General features: G+C 33.9%; 1 protein-coding gene across 1 annotated transcript; it reads left to right on the top strand.

Moving 5' to 3' along the window:
* The first annotated feature begins 1,197 nt into the window (after positions 1–1,197).
* On the top strand, positions 1,198–14,128 carry LOC148167581 (endothelin-converting enzyme 1-like). The gene is made up of 17 exons (XM_088047554.1): positions 1,198–1,374; positions 2,456–2,508; positions 6,855–7,003; positions 7,106–7,366; positions 8,222–8,427; positions 8,924–9,100; positions 9,435–9,542; positions 10,004–10,148; positions 10,311–10,525; positions 10,578–10,754; positions 11,022–11,125; positions 11,179–11,237; positions 11,297–11,345; positions 13,018–13,085; positions 13,135–13,271; positions 13,318–13,485; positions 13,692–14,128. The coding sequence occupies exons 1-17, from the start codon at positions 1,369–1,371 to the stop codon at positions 13,866–13,868; spliced, it is 2,259 nt and encodes a 752-aa protein (XP_087903680.1). The 5' UTR covers positions 1,198–1,368; the 3' UTR covers positions 13,869–14,128.
* The last annotated feature ends 1,192 nt before the right edge of the window (positions 14,129–15,320 follow it).

The following is a 15,320-nucleotide window of genomic DNA, read 5'->3' as shown; positions in this document are numbered from 1 at the left end:
CGCCATCTAATAATTGTTATCATGATGTTTACTATCTCGGCAAACTTACTACTTTTACTTTTATTAAGGTTGGAATCCACATCGCTGCACTGACCTCTCCAAATTTAATATAGCAGCGTTATTGGTCAAGAACCAGTTATAATGACTTTAATTTGATGCTAGCGAGTTTATACTGCGGAAGAGATTTTCAAAACTACCAGCTGAAGAATCATTTTATTGGCGCCGCAAACTTGTAAAAATCAGAGCGCTCCTCTTTCTTTATTTATTACGACAAACCTTTTTACGTTGATATTCATACAAGTCGTGCACCAATTCCCCAATTATTGACGCAGAAAATGAGAAAATGTGACCAGTTAATTCTATACATTTAAGTAACATACTTCGCTTAAAAAACTCGCGAGTACCACAAAACTGTAAAGTTTTCCGCTCCAACTTTTCGGGCAAATTATAATAAACTTTCTTATGATAACTGCAGACAAAAACAAAATTTCAAATTCGTAAACTTCGCAATAACATTTCGTGCAGTTATTTTATTACTCAGCAAAGTATGCCACCGTCCACCGAGACAATTAATAAATCGATTTATTTTAGGTATCGACTGCCAAGGTTGAACAATGATTTTTGCAATTTTAAAATGGGATGAGTGTCAATGACGCATTGCAGTTCAATGTGATGATATAATAATGAGCAAATATTTGTGTTCGCTCAATAAAAGGCAAATCAATTTTAATAGTGGTCGAAAAAACTAGGTTTATTAAAATTAGTGTGGAAATTTTATTAGTGATCATCTGTAAGTTTTTTCGCAATCAAATATAGTAAACATGTGACAATTATGTAATAAACAAGTAATTTCCAGCTCGGATGTTTGTAATTATGTAATATTCAAATGACCATAGTGTTAATAACGGAAGGAACTTTTACAAGGAAGTGAAATTATTCATCTTATCCAATCTGATTTATTTGAAAACCAGTCTGCGTAACGCAACATTTAGGCTAAAAAATCAGTTTTCCAATAAAAATAAAACTTAGTGAAATCTATTATCTTAATGTAACACCGCGGTTATGTCATCATCAACTCTAAAATAAAAAAAAAATGTTTCGCGGTAAGCGGTGCACACGATTTGGTGAGAGGGGGCTTTTACACAGAGGGGGCTCCACAGCAATGATTTGGAATTTTCTGCAGTTTGTACAAATCGACTTACACAATTAGATCAAAACATGAAGTATAAACTCGGTTAAATTCTTCAATAAAATCGAACTTTCGCGCAAATTTAAAAACGAATTATAATAAAATAAAGTTAGAAGTGAAGGTGGATTTAAGTTCGCGCTCACCTGTTTGTGTGCTGTGTTTAAGGAAGTTAAGTGGTGATGCATGTAAGTGTAATTTATCGTTAAAAACTTAAATTGTGAGATGAAAATAGTTCCTCGGTCCTGAGAAAATTCCCGAGCCGTTCCGAGTAACTGTGCGATTTATTTTGATCAATTAACAAGGATTAAAGTCATCATTTTTCAAACAGATTAGTGTTGTCGGAAGATCCGAAATCGATATTTTGCGTTAAAGTGCAAGTAAAACACTTTCATCTCCACGGTTTTATTAACACCATTACATAAACGATCTATACTTGATTTATTAAGCGAGAATTTGCTAATTGCACAAACTTACATTTCCATGAACTAATTAAGACTTTCTGATTAATTTTTATCAAAATCGCGTTTGCTCTCGTATACAGGTTGTTGCCTTTACAAAATAACACACATTTTTTTAGTTCCAATCTACTCGCAACACATCGAACGTTCACTTTCGGAAACAAAAAAATGATATTGTAAATTAGTAAATAAAAAGTACAAAATGTCGGTTTTTTTGGAATTGGTAATTACCAGAGGTAGCTACGAAAGTGATTGCAATTTGTTACAAACTCGCTCATTTCTAACGATAGTGATCTTGATGGCAGTGAAATTACATAAGAGAAAACAACACAATCTAATAAATTAATTTCTTACGATGGTATTTTTTCGTTCGGGACTGGTAGTGGTGGAATTAAAGTTTAACAATTCTAACAAGGCGCAAGATCGAATGAGAACGGTTTCGGCTTTGATAGACTAATTAATTTTGTCTAACTCGACTAGATTTCATTAAGGGAGTTTCGTACATAAATAGTTTCAAGCACTAGAATGAAGTGTGTACCTGAAGCTTAAAGACACCTAATTTAACTAATTATTTCAAACCTAACTGTGTTAAAAAATTACAATTCAATTAGTCGGAAATTTCTTGTGACAATAACTCCATTTCTTTCCCCAGTCCTTTTATTTTCCACTACATAAATACACTCATGGCGACCTCTGTCGGAGTCGTACGCTTTCGGAACTAATTCCACCCCAAACTCCACAATTAGAAAGCACATCAAAAGAAGCCGAATGTAAACATAACTTAGATTTACGAAAAATGTATTTGCAGGTATCAATATCCAATACTGGTGGCGAGAACCCCAACGATAAACTCAATAAATGGTAAGTTCCAATTTGCTATAAACTTGGAAATGAATCGCCAACACAGTTCATAACAAAACTGCATCTTGGCTGACAGTCTTAAATAAAACAAGAAGGGCTATGTTATAATTTAGTTGTGTAAATGTAGGCAGAGAATTAATAGCACGACGCCACAGCAAACAAACTCGTTGGCGTCGCACCAATAATACGATAACCATTGTGACCCAAGTCCCGGAATTTAGTGAATGTTAGCATTTACAAATTAAAAGCAAATTACCACTGTGACGTAAGATTAAGTCCGTTTTTTCAAACGGTTTGATTGGGCCCCACGTTATTCTTTTATTAGTGGAGCGATTAATAAAAAAGTGCGTATTCTGGGTATCTAATCCGTTTAAAAAAACTAAAACTAAAGACAATCGAAAGTATTTATCGCTAGAGAGTTTACAGGAAGGGAAAATAAAAATTCAGCGGATCTCAAAGTTGTAATTTGAAAAATCTCAGAAAATTTCTTGTCTCTTTTGTCTTTTATTTTTTGTCAACGTCATGATTACGACCGCGCAATTTCTCAAAAAACAGGCGTCGTGCTTCAATAACAAAACCTTTATCAAAGGAAAGTAATTGACTAATTTTCTTCTCGTTTAAACTTGTGGGATCTCTAGAAACCCACTGGAGTAAAACTGATCAGCACGATTAGATTTTAAACTCTACCAATACAAATAATTTGGTAATTAAATCGTCAAACTAACAATAAGTATTCTTTGTTGCGAATTAGAGGGTTGAAGAAGCGTCCTAGAAAAAGAACTAGCTAACAGAGGATGGTTGTTTGAAAGTATATAATTGACAAACCATCACAAGTTAGGTCCGAAGTGAAACAACATCTCAAACAAATTCAGTCCCTTCCACAAAAACTTTAGTTATAGTAAACGAGCTGTAACCTTGTTTAACGATCTCTGACGCACCCTACGTAGCACTTTTATTAATACCGTTTCCGCGTTTATAATGCTGGTACATCAACGAAAATTTTGCCGACATTGCATATTTTTAACAAAAATGGACGCGAAATGTGTTAAATGCACTAATTGATATGTCAAACACGCCGTCCGAACTGTCCATCACCATTATATTTTGAAGAGTCTTGAATAAATGTAAAATTTGGAGAGAATGAACAAAAAGCTTGAAACTGATCTGATTTATTCAAAGAAACCCTATAATCTTAGTCTTATCCTTTTCTACTTAACAGGACCATCAATTATGCGACGTGTTGCCCTGTCTACCTTCCCCAAAATAAGGGCTGACACGTCGCTCATCAGCCAACCAGGAAATTATTTTAGTACCTCTTTGAACGGTTTTGCGTAAACATCTTGAAGATTCTCACCAATTAAATGACTCATTGTTTACGCAGCACAAAGGAACGAAAATTTTCTTCATACTGCCCCTCATAAAATAAATATTTATATTGAAGATGGCACTTCCAATACTCCACTCATTAATTAAATTCGTCTAAGTGGGGGATACTGAAATCAATGATATTTTTTCATGCATTCATATGACGCTCAATCTGGTTTTGTGGTTAGGAAATAAGTGGCGATAACTTTGTTTCGGGATTCTTTGTTTGCTAGTAGCTGATAAATGTAACAAAATTGCTATGTAATGAAAATAACGCCACACAGAACAACGATAGCATTCTGCCAGTGACGTGTATTTACAGATACAATGACATACGATTTTGACTGTCATATGGTGTGAATGTCGTTGAAACCCTTTTAAATAGCGAGACGTCCGGTGAAAACATTTCATTCTTTTTATGACCGCATTAAATTTATATCCGTGTATAATACGATCCAATTTCAATTACACCATTTTGCTACCGTTCTAAACTTTAAAGATTGAAAAAAAGTAATGGACAGAATTAGTGAGAGGATTTTTAATTGAACTTGTCATTTTCTATTACGACGGAAGACGTCAAACTTTCACAGGAACAAATTTCATAAACGGACTTAAAAAAAAAAATGCTCCTGCGTCTAAAAATCGTCATTTCTAGACACATTTTAAGTTTTAAAATAGGAGGCATTTTTCAGCACGACAGATAATATAAAATTAACGTTTGAAACAATTGAAAAATCGACCAAATTATTAGTTGTAAGACACTATTTATACAGGGTCCGGCAACACTTGTGTCCACCCCCAAAATAGTCTTTAATTTTAAAGTTACAATTTTGAAAATTTGCGTACGCTCATAGTTGACAAAGCTCTAGAAGCTGACGCAAAAATTTGTTTTTTATTACGGTTTGGTTGGCGTCGCGACGCCTAAGAAGTATAATTTTTAGCGACTTTTGAGTTTTTGCGTAAATATTCGCGAATTCAATTTTTTTTTCAACATAACAGTGATACAAATATCTGAGTTTTTATTTTAAATCTAATGCAAATTGTGTTTAAAATTTGCGAAAAAAACGCTGTTTTATCAAGTTAGTTTTTAAAATCATGACAGCACAGTGGCAAACTACGTTTACACCAAAATTTCACAAGTCAATTCATTCACTCTTATAAAGGTTAATTTTGATTAACACGGCCATGCTGCACTTTATAGACACCAGAAATTGTTAATTAACATCGACAAAGCGACAATTTCACCAAGTAAGACTTTTGTTACAATCTAAAGCGAACCAAAGGATACATAAAATTTGTGACACAAGATGTTGACAGATGGGTGTAAACGTAGTTCCCAACTTTGACGTAATGAAATTGAAAACTAACTTGATAAAACAGCATTTTTTTCTCAAATTTTGAAGACAATTTGCATTGAATCTAAAATAACAACTGAGATATTTTTAACACATTTATATTCAAAAAAAATTAAATTAGGGGTTGATATCACAAACCCTTACAATTAAATAAAAATTACATTTTTAAGGCGTCGCGACGTCAAAACTATTGGTGATAAAAAACAAATTTTTGCGTCAGCTTCTTGAGCTTTGTTAACTGTGAGCGTATGCAAATTTTCAAAATTTTATCTTTAAAATTAAAGACGATTTTGGGGGTGGACACAAGTGTTGCCGGACCCTGTATAGAACGACAAAATAGAAAATTGAACGACGTGAAATTTTATTTCCCCATAAAATAAAAAAATTGGGAGGCAAGTTATATTTATCAAGACAATGAAGATATTCTCCAGGCAATTAATTGATTTCACCTGGTTGTTTAATAATTTCAACGACAGAATGCAATAATGCCAGATTAAATAATTTTTTATCATCGAAATATCTTGCACGACAGAATGTAACTAAGCATCTACTTTCTTCTAGCGAACTGCTATCAGAACATAACCCCCCTTTTGTTTGATTTGTCTCAATAATAAGGACATTCGCTTCTAGCAAAAACAATTTGTTCCCCAACATTAATTGGTAGGTAACCTATTGTTACAACTGAAAATTGTGTTCAAAATTATTGTGTTGAAATTTGCAGAAATATGTCTAGAAATTCTGAAAATGATAAGGTGTCAACAGTTTAAATAAACTTCCAATTCTATTTGGTGTATTAATACATATTAACACCAAAAATTTAGAGAAATCTTCGTCCACTTGCCCATTTTTTTTGAAAAATTATATGTCCAACATGCCCTAGGTTTGCAGATCCGATTAAAGGCTGTGGTTGTACCCGCTGCAGCTAAGCAAGTGTCTATAAGGCAAAAACTCAAAAGAGGGAGAGCATCGAAGGCCAAGAAGGCATTTATTCTGCAGTAAATTTCTAATTTTTCTTGTGTAGTTTCTTATATTTTGTTTTCTAGAATGATATTTATAAAGAATTTATTTTATCTTCATTTTTTTATAAAGTTTGTATTTTTTTACTTATCCTTCTTAAATAAAAATATAATATTTTTTTTAACATAAGCTTACCTGTTTATTAACATTCAATTCTGAAACTACCTACTTCGATTTTTACAATGAACACTGCATTTGTATGGAAAATTGTATTTTGTCGTCCAAACTAAAATTTATCTGTTGGAAAACATTAGTTTGCCGTTTTTAATTTATTTACTTGTTGCGAGGTGAAGTTTGTTCGTCGCCGATTTTAGCTATTCTGTCGAAGAAAACATTAATTGTCGATCACATATTTTTTTGTCGCTAAAATTTATTATTAATGTCTGACATTCACCTCTTTTCATCGTTCATACTCTGTCGTTCAATTATTTAAATTTGTCGTTGAATAACAACTAATCAATCGGGGTTTTTCTATCGGGAATATCTTTATATTTGTCGTGCTCTTAAGATTACTACTTAAATCTGTAAAATAAGGAGTTGTAAATTAAAAAAACTGATCTGATTTCGTCGAAAATTTGTTGACTAGTGTAATTAACGTGAAAATTGCAGGTCGCCCGGTGGGTCCCTGCGCTTCCCGCTGATAATTTTTCTGCTAGTCAACCTCCTGCTGCTTCTAGTAGCAGCAATCGTGCTTGTCAAAACACCAATATTATCAAAATACGAGCATCTTTGCCTCTCCGAGCAATGTGTAAACACAGGTAAGCTATCGCAGGAATACGTGCAGTATTATTATTACCGCGATAAGTTTTCACTTCGATCAGCACTTGTTTGTTGCAAATGTCGTAATTATTCAATTTCAGCTTCGAATATTCTACGTGCAATGGATCGAGACGCAGATCCTTGCACCGACTTTTATCAATATTCATGTGGTGGATGGATCACATCGAATCCTGTGCCTGACTGGACAGCCACATGGGATCGACTAGCTTCACTTAGAGAATCTCTTATGCAAAACATGAAGCAACTTCTTGAGAGAGGTGGCGAAATTAATAACAACAATTCCACGGAACTCGATGGAATAAAGAAAGCCAGAGCTTTATATAGAATTTGCATGGATACAGGTGACACAGAATTTAATAAAAATTGCAATTTTGCGCTCTCTCTTAAACCCTCATGATCCCTTCACAATTTTCAATTAGTTTTTACTAAAACTCATCACGATTACATGTTTTTAAAAGCTCAAACGGCGAAAACAATTGGTGTTTTTGCTCTGTGTGAGGCTTTGTGTAATTTTACTGTAATATTTCGAAATTAATCTGCACAACCATCTCGCTTTACCAGTTGTCAGAGAAATATATAAAATAATAACGATACGCTATTCAACAGAATCAAGTTTAAAGCATAAAAATCGGATTGAAAAAAACTCCACTGGGCCATGTTATCACCCCGAGCCAAAGATCCGTTACAAAAAATTGAATTTCAACAAATACGTTTCTTAACATACAGGACGATTCTCATAACTTCCCAACACTTTTCAATCTTTTGAGTCAAGTTTAATATCAATTACTGATCGTAAAAAAAGTTACGCGAATTAGAAAAGTTTATTGTCGTCTGTCCAAACCAAATTTCCGATTCTCGCTCCTGAAAGTCTAGTTTTCAAAGTCATTTAAACGTTGAACAAATTCGAAAATAAATTAATTTAACAATAAAACATTCGCGAACGGAATATTTGTGACAAGTTGTAGCCTGTGACAAATGACAGGATCTGTGGAGATGATGGATAGCTATAGTGTAGGTCGACCGGCTCTAGAACATTTCGATAGACCACGTGATTTGACTACACAACAGCATTTCTTACTTGAGAGGAAGCCATCTCAACTACTACTTTCTTATAACATCGTTAAAATGACAATTTACTCAAAATTGATCCGTCACTTTCTATTAAAATGTAATTTAGGGTACTTTTTCCATTTTAGCGACCCTGGAAACAAAAGGCATTTCTCCAATTCAGAGTATTCTGGAGTCGGTGGGATTATCTTCAAGTCCTCCTGTTAATTCCAGCAGCGATCATTTTGATTGGTTATTTACTGTAGGAAAAACGAGACGACTGCTCGGAGTCAGCATGCTCATTGGAATGAATGTAGCTGAAGACGTCAGGAACTCATCTGTGAATAAAATTGTTGTTAGTATTAAACCGATGAAAACTAAAAATATGCAAATTGCGTCTAATTCTATTGAAGTAATTTGTAGCATTACGACGTCAATATATAAAATAACTTAACCAACTTAAAAAGCAATTTCTTCAAAACGTGTTCGTTGAAAGTAAATTGAAGTGTTTATCTGAGTAATTGGATTTATTGTTAAATTTCTACAAACTGAGCGTTGCTCTCCTATTTGTAAATATCGATCGGAAGAACGAATTTCTGTAGGCACGTACTCTATTGCACAGATTAAAATCTTTTCATATAAAAACAGAAGTATAAAGATAATCCTAAATTAAGTTGGGGTTCTATCAGCATATAGGGCTACGGATTAAAATTAAATTATATTTCGGATTCTAACCCATTTAGTTTAATGTTTTATGCTTGATTGAGAAACATAAATAGTTTTCTTAGAAAAAATCCAAATTAAGTTGGAATTCGTATTCGTACATTAGTCATTCGATATATCTATTTCAGATTGAACAAGTCTCTCCAGGGTTTGGTGAGAGGTACTTGCTCCAAGCAGAGAAGTTTTCAACAGAAATAAAGAACTATAAAAAGTACATCACGCAGATGCTTAGAGCGTATACGAACTTTACAGGGGTGGAGTATTTCGCGGAAGACATTGTAAACTTCAGTACGCAAATAGCAAAGGTAATTTTATCCCATTCTGATGTTAAATAAAGATCTCCATTAGGAGCGATCGATTCGTGATTACCTGATTACTTGAATTGTTTGGAAAAATAAAATGACGTGAAAAATAACTAGCCCTGGTTATAAATCAGGTCTAGATTAAGTAATTACGTGCATTGTTTCCCAATAATAATAAATTAATCATAATTACGATCAAATTAGTTTTGGTGGATAACATGTGAAGTCTGACAACACAGTACAACCAAATGCAAATACACGTGTCATATAAATCATATTGCAACATGTGTGTAAAAGTGGGTAGATATACATAAAGCTGAGTCCGGGTTATGTTTAGGTCATGACCCCTTCTGAAACTCGACGCAGCCCCAACCATCTTTTTCACGAAGTTAACCTTATAGAGTTGGCCAACGGTCCAGGAATTGACAATGAATCTTGGAAATTTGTAAGTTCATCCAGACGCAATTAGATGTAAATTACACATAAATTCGTGGCGGTGAGTGACATTCATTTTAAGCAGAGAACTTCTATCTATTCGTAGATGCACTTAAATTAATTTTCACACTAAATTGAAATAACTTTTCTTTTTATTGTCAGGCTGTTCTCACAAAAATGTTAATTATGTAAAACTCCAAAACAAAAGCAAACAATGTATTCGGTGAACATAAAAATAAATCAAATCCGTCTTGACACTGATTAAAATTGGCGCGCATCTCATGTGAAGAGGAATGCTTCTGAATATCAATAAGAGGTGTGGGTAAGTGGAAGCATGGATGAAAACGAGATGACAACCTGGGAATAAAAAAGAAAAGTTTATTGAGGAGATCGGAACAATCTGTCTAGTTATATCGCACACTAATTTTACTCTAGTTGATATTCTGATTTGTACTTGGAATTAATTTTTAGGTGAATTGGACGAGATACCTTAACATAGTTTTTAATGACACGACGGTGATTTTAAATCCACGAAAAGATACCGCAATCTTGTTAGATCTACCGTATTTGCAAAAATTATCAATTTTACTAAAAAACACAAATAAATTGATCATAGGTAAGTTTAGAAAATGTAGTTTTTATGTTGCTTGTTATTTATGGGGTGTACAATAATGCGTTGTTGTGAAATATAGCCTGGTGACATTTATGAATGGTATTTGTGTGGAAAATACGTAGTTTCCTTTAGGGATTCCTGTAATATGTGTAATTGTATTACTAGAGAGGTTCCTGTGGTGGAGCGTATTCTCAACAGTAGCCCCTCTTACTTTAACAAAGTTCCGATCGTTGGGATTTGAATTTTCTCAACAATTGTTGGGCCTTCAGAGTAGAACTCCCAGATGGAAAGGATGTACTAGTAACGTTAACGCGAATTTTGGTCTCGCCTTAAGTTATCTTTATGTCAGGTCTCATTTTGACAAGGAACATCGTGATAAGGTATTTGAATTAAAATGAAATGGTACATCGAGGTTTGTGGTTAAAATTCTAGGCTATAGAAATGCTGGAGGACATAAGAAAAGCGTTCGAAGATGCTGTGCATGAGCTAGATTGGATGGATGGAACCACACGTGAAAAGACGCTGACTAAACTACACGCAATCAGAGCTTTTGTTGGATACCCAGGATGGATTATGAACGCTACACAACTTGACAAACATTACAAAAAAGTAGGTTAGATGACGTGATCATTGTTTCACATTGTGGGTGAAAAATGAAACTATTTTTCTTCGGAACGGAGATTTACATAAATTATCTCGTGAAGGAAATCGCAAGCGGCACTGCTCTGGTATATAGTTTCTTTGCTACGAACAGTTAAACTAAGTTATAAAAGTTTTTTACTAACAAACTTGTAGATAAAAAATATAATTTCTTTTAACTATGCCCTTTAGTGTCATAAAATGCTCACCCCAATTTTATATATATCTCCATTTCAGGCACACGTAATCGAAGACAATCTCTTCGACACTTACTTAAACTTAACGAACGCAGCAGTCCGAAGGAACTTGCAAAGTATTCGAAAAAAGCCTGATCGTAATCGGTATTCTAGCACACAAGTTTATTGTAAAGAGATATTACATTTTATCGTTTTAGATGGGTAGCTTCAGCCACAACAGTAAATGCATTTTATTCAGCAACACTGAACTCTGTCAGTAAGTCTTTTTATATACCTAATAAAAAATATGGTATAAATCTGTAAAATAATTTTCAGCGTTCCCAGCCGGTATCTTAAAACCACCATTTTACGGCAACGGAATAGCGTAAGTAAACACTAAACCAATCCCTTATTCCACTATCGTGAATTCACCATCAACAGAATATTCATTCGCTGATCTGTTGTTCGCCTCATTTCTATCCAATCTCCGTTGTGTCGTTTAAAAACGACCGCAAAATCGACAGCTGCGAAAAACGTCCCCCAGATATTTCTTTTTTCATCTAATAATCTTACCACCGAAATATTCAGTCTAATTTCTAAACAACACAAGGAAGTCGGAAATTAATTACCAAGACACAATCTGTCAGGTTTTGCTTTAGCTAAAACACAAAAATGTACAAAGTAAACGCTGCTATACCCAACTCACTTTGTTGTGGCGTCGGCTGTTGTGTTTTGAGTAATTTACCGCCTGCATAAATGAACGATGTCAAGTAAGAATGGAAATATTTAAGTGTCAAATTTCCGTTTTAACATAAGCAAAAGCCGGAGATCATCTTCATGAACAGCTGGTATGTGCGAATTTAGAGGCATTTCAAATTTTTCAAAAGCTGTCACACACACCGAACTCAAATTGCTCATTTTCAGACCAATTCAGATATGAAGGGTTGGCAACCAGAAGGGGCAAATCGAAATTACGCGCACATATCAGAGACGCTCAAAATAGAACAAAATAGTATATTTACGACATTTAGAACCAAAATTTTAGAAATGACATCTTGTTTCGAGTTGCGTTATTTTACTGACTCAGAATCTGCAGAATCGCTCAATGAAATACTTTCAAAATTTGATACGCGTCGGGTAGCAGTAAAATTATTCACTATTGACCATGGGTTTAATTTTTTGTTATCCAGAGCACACTGGATCTTAAGTGAATTCTTTTATATAGACCCGGTATATCGGTGAAGTACACAAATATTCTAGAAAGATTATCTAAGACGTAACAGAAATAAAAAAAAATCTGCTATTGGAAAACAAGAAGATTGCGAATACATTTTAAATGACACAGCTGAATTCCCATTTATTCCATTTCGTCGTATTTATTTAATAGTCTCAAATTATTGTAACTACTTAGTGCCTATTGTTGAAACAACTCTAATTAATTAGTGACTGAGTATAAATATTTTCAAAACTGGAAATCTCCAAGCTCAACAATCCCACAACAGAAAAGTTGTTTACGGAAATGATTATTATTTTAGAATTATAAAGTTGTTAATTTTATCGCTTTAAAGGCGTTTTTAAGTGCACTAAAATTTTAAATAAATGTTTACTCGAATAATAATAAGAAAAATAATAACAGGTTTGATAATCATATCCATAACTAATTAAAAAAAATTGAACATGAAAGGTAAATTTGTTCCGCTTTTTCTTAATATTCTAAACGATTTTAATTTGAGTTTTAAAGAATTCGAGTGTTTTACATGTTTTCTTCCTGTAAGATCATTGTAAGTACAGAACTAATTTCAGCTTTATTCCTGACCCATAATGAGAATCCAGTTGTGAGTATCAGATTACTCTCTCCTGGGATTTATTGACCGTGTTCTGTATTGGAAAAAGAAATTTCGAGCAAACCGGGAAACGGATTTCTTTCCAAAAATACCTTGTCTATTTTTATACTGCATGTAAATCATGGAATTTGACGAAAAAGTGAAATTTCAATCAAATTGCTATGAAAGTCTCGCTTTATAGCTTATGTTGATTAAATGCATCCAACCTTTCAGAGCTATTGATTATGGTGCTATTGGTGCCATTATGGGCCACGAAGTAACTCACGGATTCGATGACCAAGGTTAATTAACTCGTTGTTATTTTTTCCGTGGATAACTGTGTTATTTTAGGGAGAAGATACGACGAGAATGGCAATTTGAAGCAATGGTGGTCGGCGGCAACCCTGAATCATTACCATGACAAAGTGCGCTGCATCATCGATCAATATAACAATTATACGATGCCCGATTTAGGCGATGCATTTCACGTACGTTTCACGTTAAAAGCAACAAAAATTGGAAATTCTCTTATAGGTGCAAGGATATAACACGCAAGGTGAAAATATTGCGGATAATGGTGGCCTACGAGCAGCTTTTGAAGGATACAAACGACGCGAAGCAGTTACAAATTCCATGCATCAACGGTTACCAGGACTTCCAGATGTTACGCCCGATCAATTGTTTTTCCTTGGCTTTGCACAGGTTTGACAATTTAATAATACTTTTCGTCTAAGCGGGGTTTTCCCAAAGGAACCTCCGAATAAACCCAATCTGAAAATCTTGTCACGGTTTGCTATATTTTCGTAAAATGCGATTGTGATTCAAAATGTAATTTCCCCAAAATCTGTTTTGTCTGCTTATATTAAAAATTGCGAGCAAATTTTTTATAAATCATTTCTTATTTTCAGATATGGTGTGGCAATTCAACTATAGGTGCACTAAAAAGCAAATTGGTAGATGGTGTTCACAGTCCAAATCGAATTCGAGTAATTGGAACCCTTTCCAACTCCAAAGAATTTGCAGAAGCTTGGGGATGTCAGACCGGTGCGCCCATGAATCCCATCAATAAATGTGTCCTTTGGTAATAAGTTCGTTATTTAGTATTTAGGAAAAGAAGCACTGATCTTGGAATGCACGATTTTGATTATTTTTATTGCTTAGGGTGTCTCTTATTTTATGGTTTTAATTGTAAAAACTTTGTTTAACCGATTTACATTAAACTAGTCATTCAAAATTCTGCCCCGATAGACAATAGGAATGTTGTGGAATTGTGATATATAATTAGCCTGAAATGTTACAAATCGTTTTTAATTGTCTCATTTACCAAATAAACTTGTTAAATTAATGTTTTTATTATTTTCCCTATTACATATTCACATGCACGTTTTATTCCTTTATAAAGTTGAATGCATCATGTCATCACTTTTACAACTTCATTCGTTGTTCATTGTATGAACTTCACTTTCATTTTTATTACACGAGTTTACAACTTAACTCATTATAAAACATTCACTAAACTAAATTCATAACATCTGCAATATCCATCGCGTTTTGAAGTGAACGACGACGCTTAATTAGAATGCAATTAGTAAATTGCAGAACGTTAAAAAATGAAACGACATTTAGGTACAATTTAACTTCATGCAAGCACGCGATGCGCGGACGCATCGGAAGTAGATGTTCTTCTTTCGATTTGAAGACCAAAGAAGACAGTAACCGAGTTCAATTCTAATAAATCACAGGCACATCATCGTTAGCGATTTTCTATTCGGAAAAAAATGACAATTAAAACGAGCCTTTTAAGAACGTAATAAATTAAAGTTAAATTAGGTGTTTAATCCAATTTAGAATTGCCTTTGTGTGTGCAGAAACAATAGCTAAATGCAAAAATCAATGGAGTGTTCAAATTCCTTCAGGATTTTATTTATGTTGTCATTAGTTGAGGTAAGGAAGAGCGTGTCTTGGTACGACTCTGGGACGATGAGACCACGCGAATAATATAATAACGTGATTGTGGCATGATATATGTTAGTTTCAGTCTTTTACCAATTTAAATCACAGCACAATCTTGAAAATGCACCAACGGGAAGAACTTCGTTATTTTCGCAGTGGGTTAAATGGCTCCGAAAATGAATTGTTGCAAATTTTATCTCCCTTAAGTGGTGAGTAGTAGATGTTATTCCATGTTTGCATTAGCATAAAATTCACCGCTATCACTCAATTCTCTAGAAATTAGAACCTTCCCGTAATTAATACATTTTGATTGCATTTTCCGCTAGTAATCATTTAATGACGGCTATTTTGCACAAATGTCATTTGTCATGCATTGACAGGACGCTAACTTCTTTATACCAGAATTATAAAATTTGCTGTCGCGTCATGACAACATCATTTATTAGCACGTCGAAAGCTTATAGTTTGCAACAATGTTCGACCCATTAATTTTATTACAAATTTTCTAATCCACACTAATAGTTTCGATATTTTTCAAATCCGTGACAAGTTTTATCTTAATTTTTGCATTTAGATAATTAATC

Source organism: Gnatocerus cornutus, chromosome 10, assembly GCF_029298725.1.
Source record: "Gnatocerus cornutus isolate USDA-ARS CGAHR chromosome 10, icGnaCorn1.1, whole genome shotgun sequence".
Lineage (NCBI taxonomy): Eukaryota > Metazoa > Arthropoda > Insecta > Coleoptera > Tenebrionidae > Gnatocerus > Gnatocerus cornutus.
Note: the sequence above shows the minus strand (reverse complement) of the source record. Positions and strands in the feature narration are given on the sequence as shown.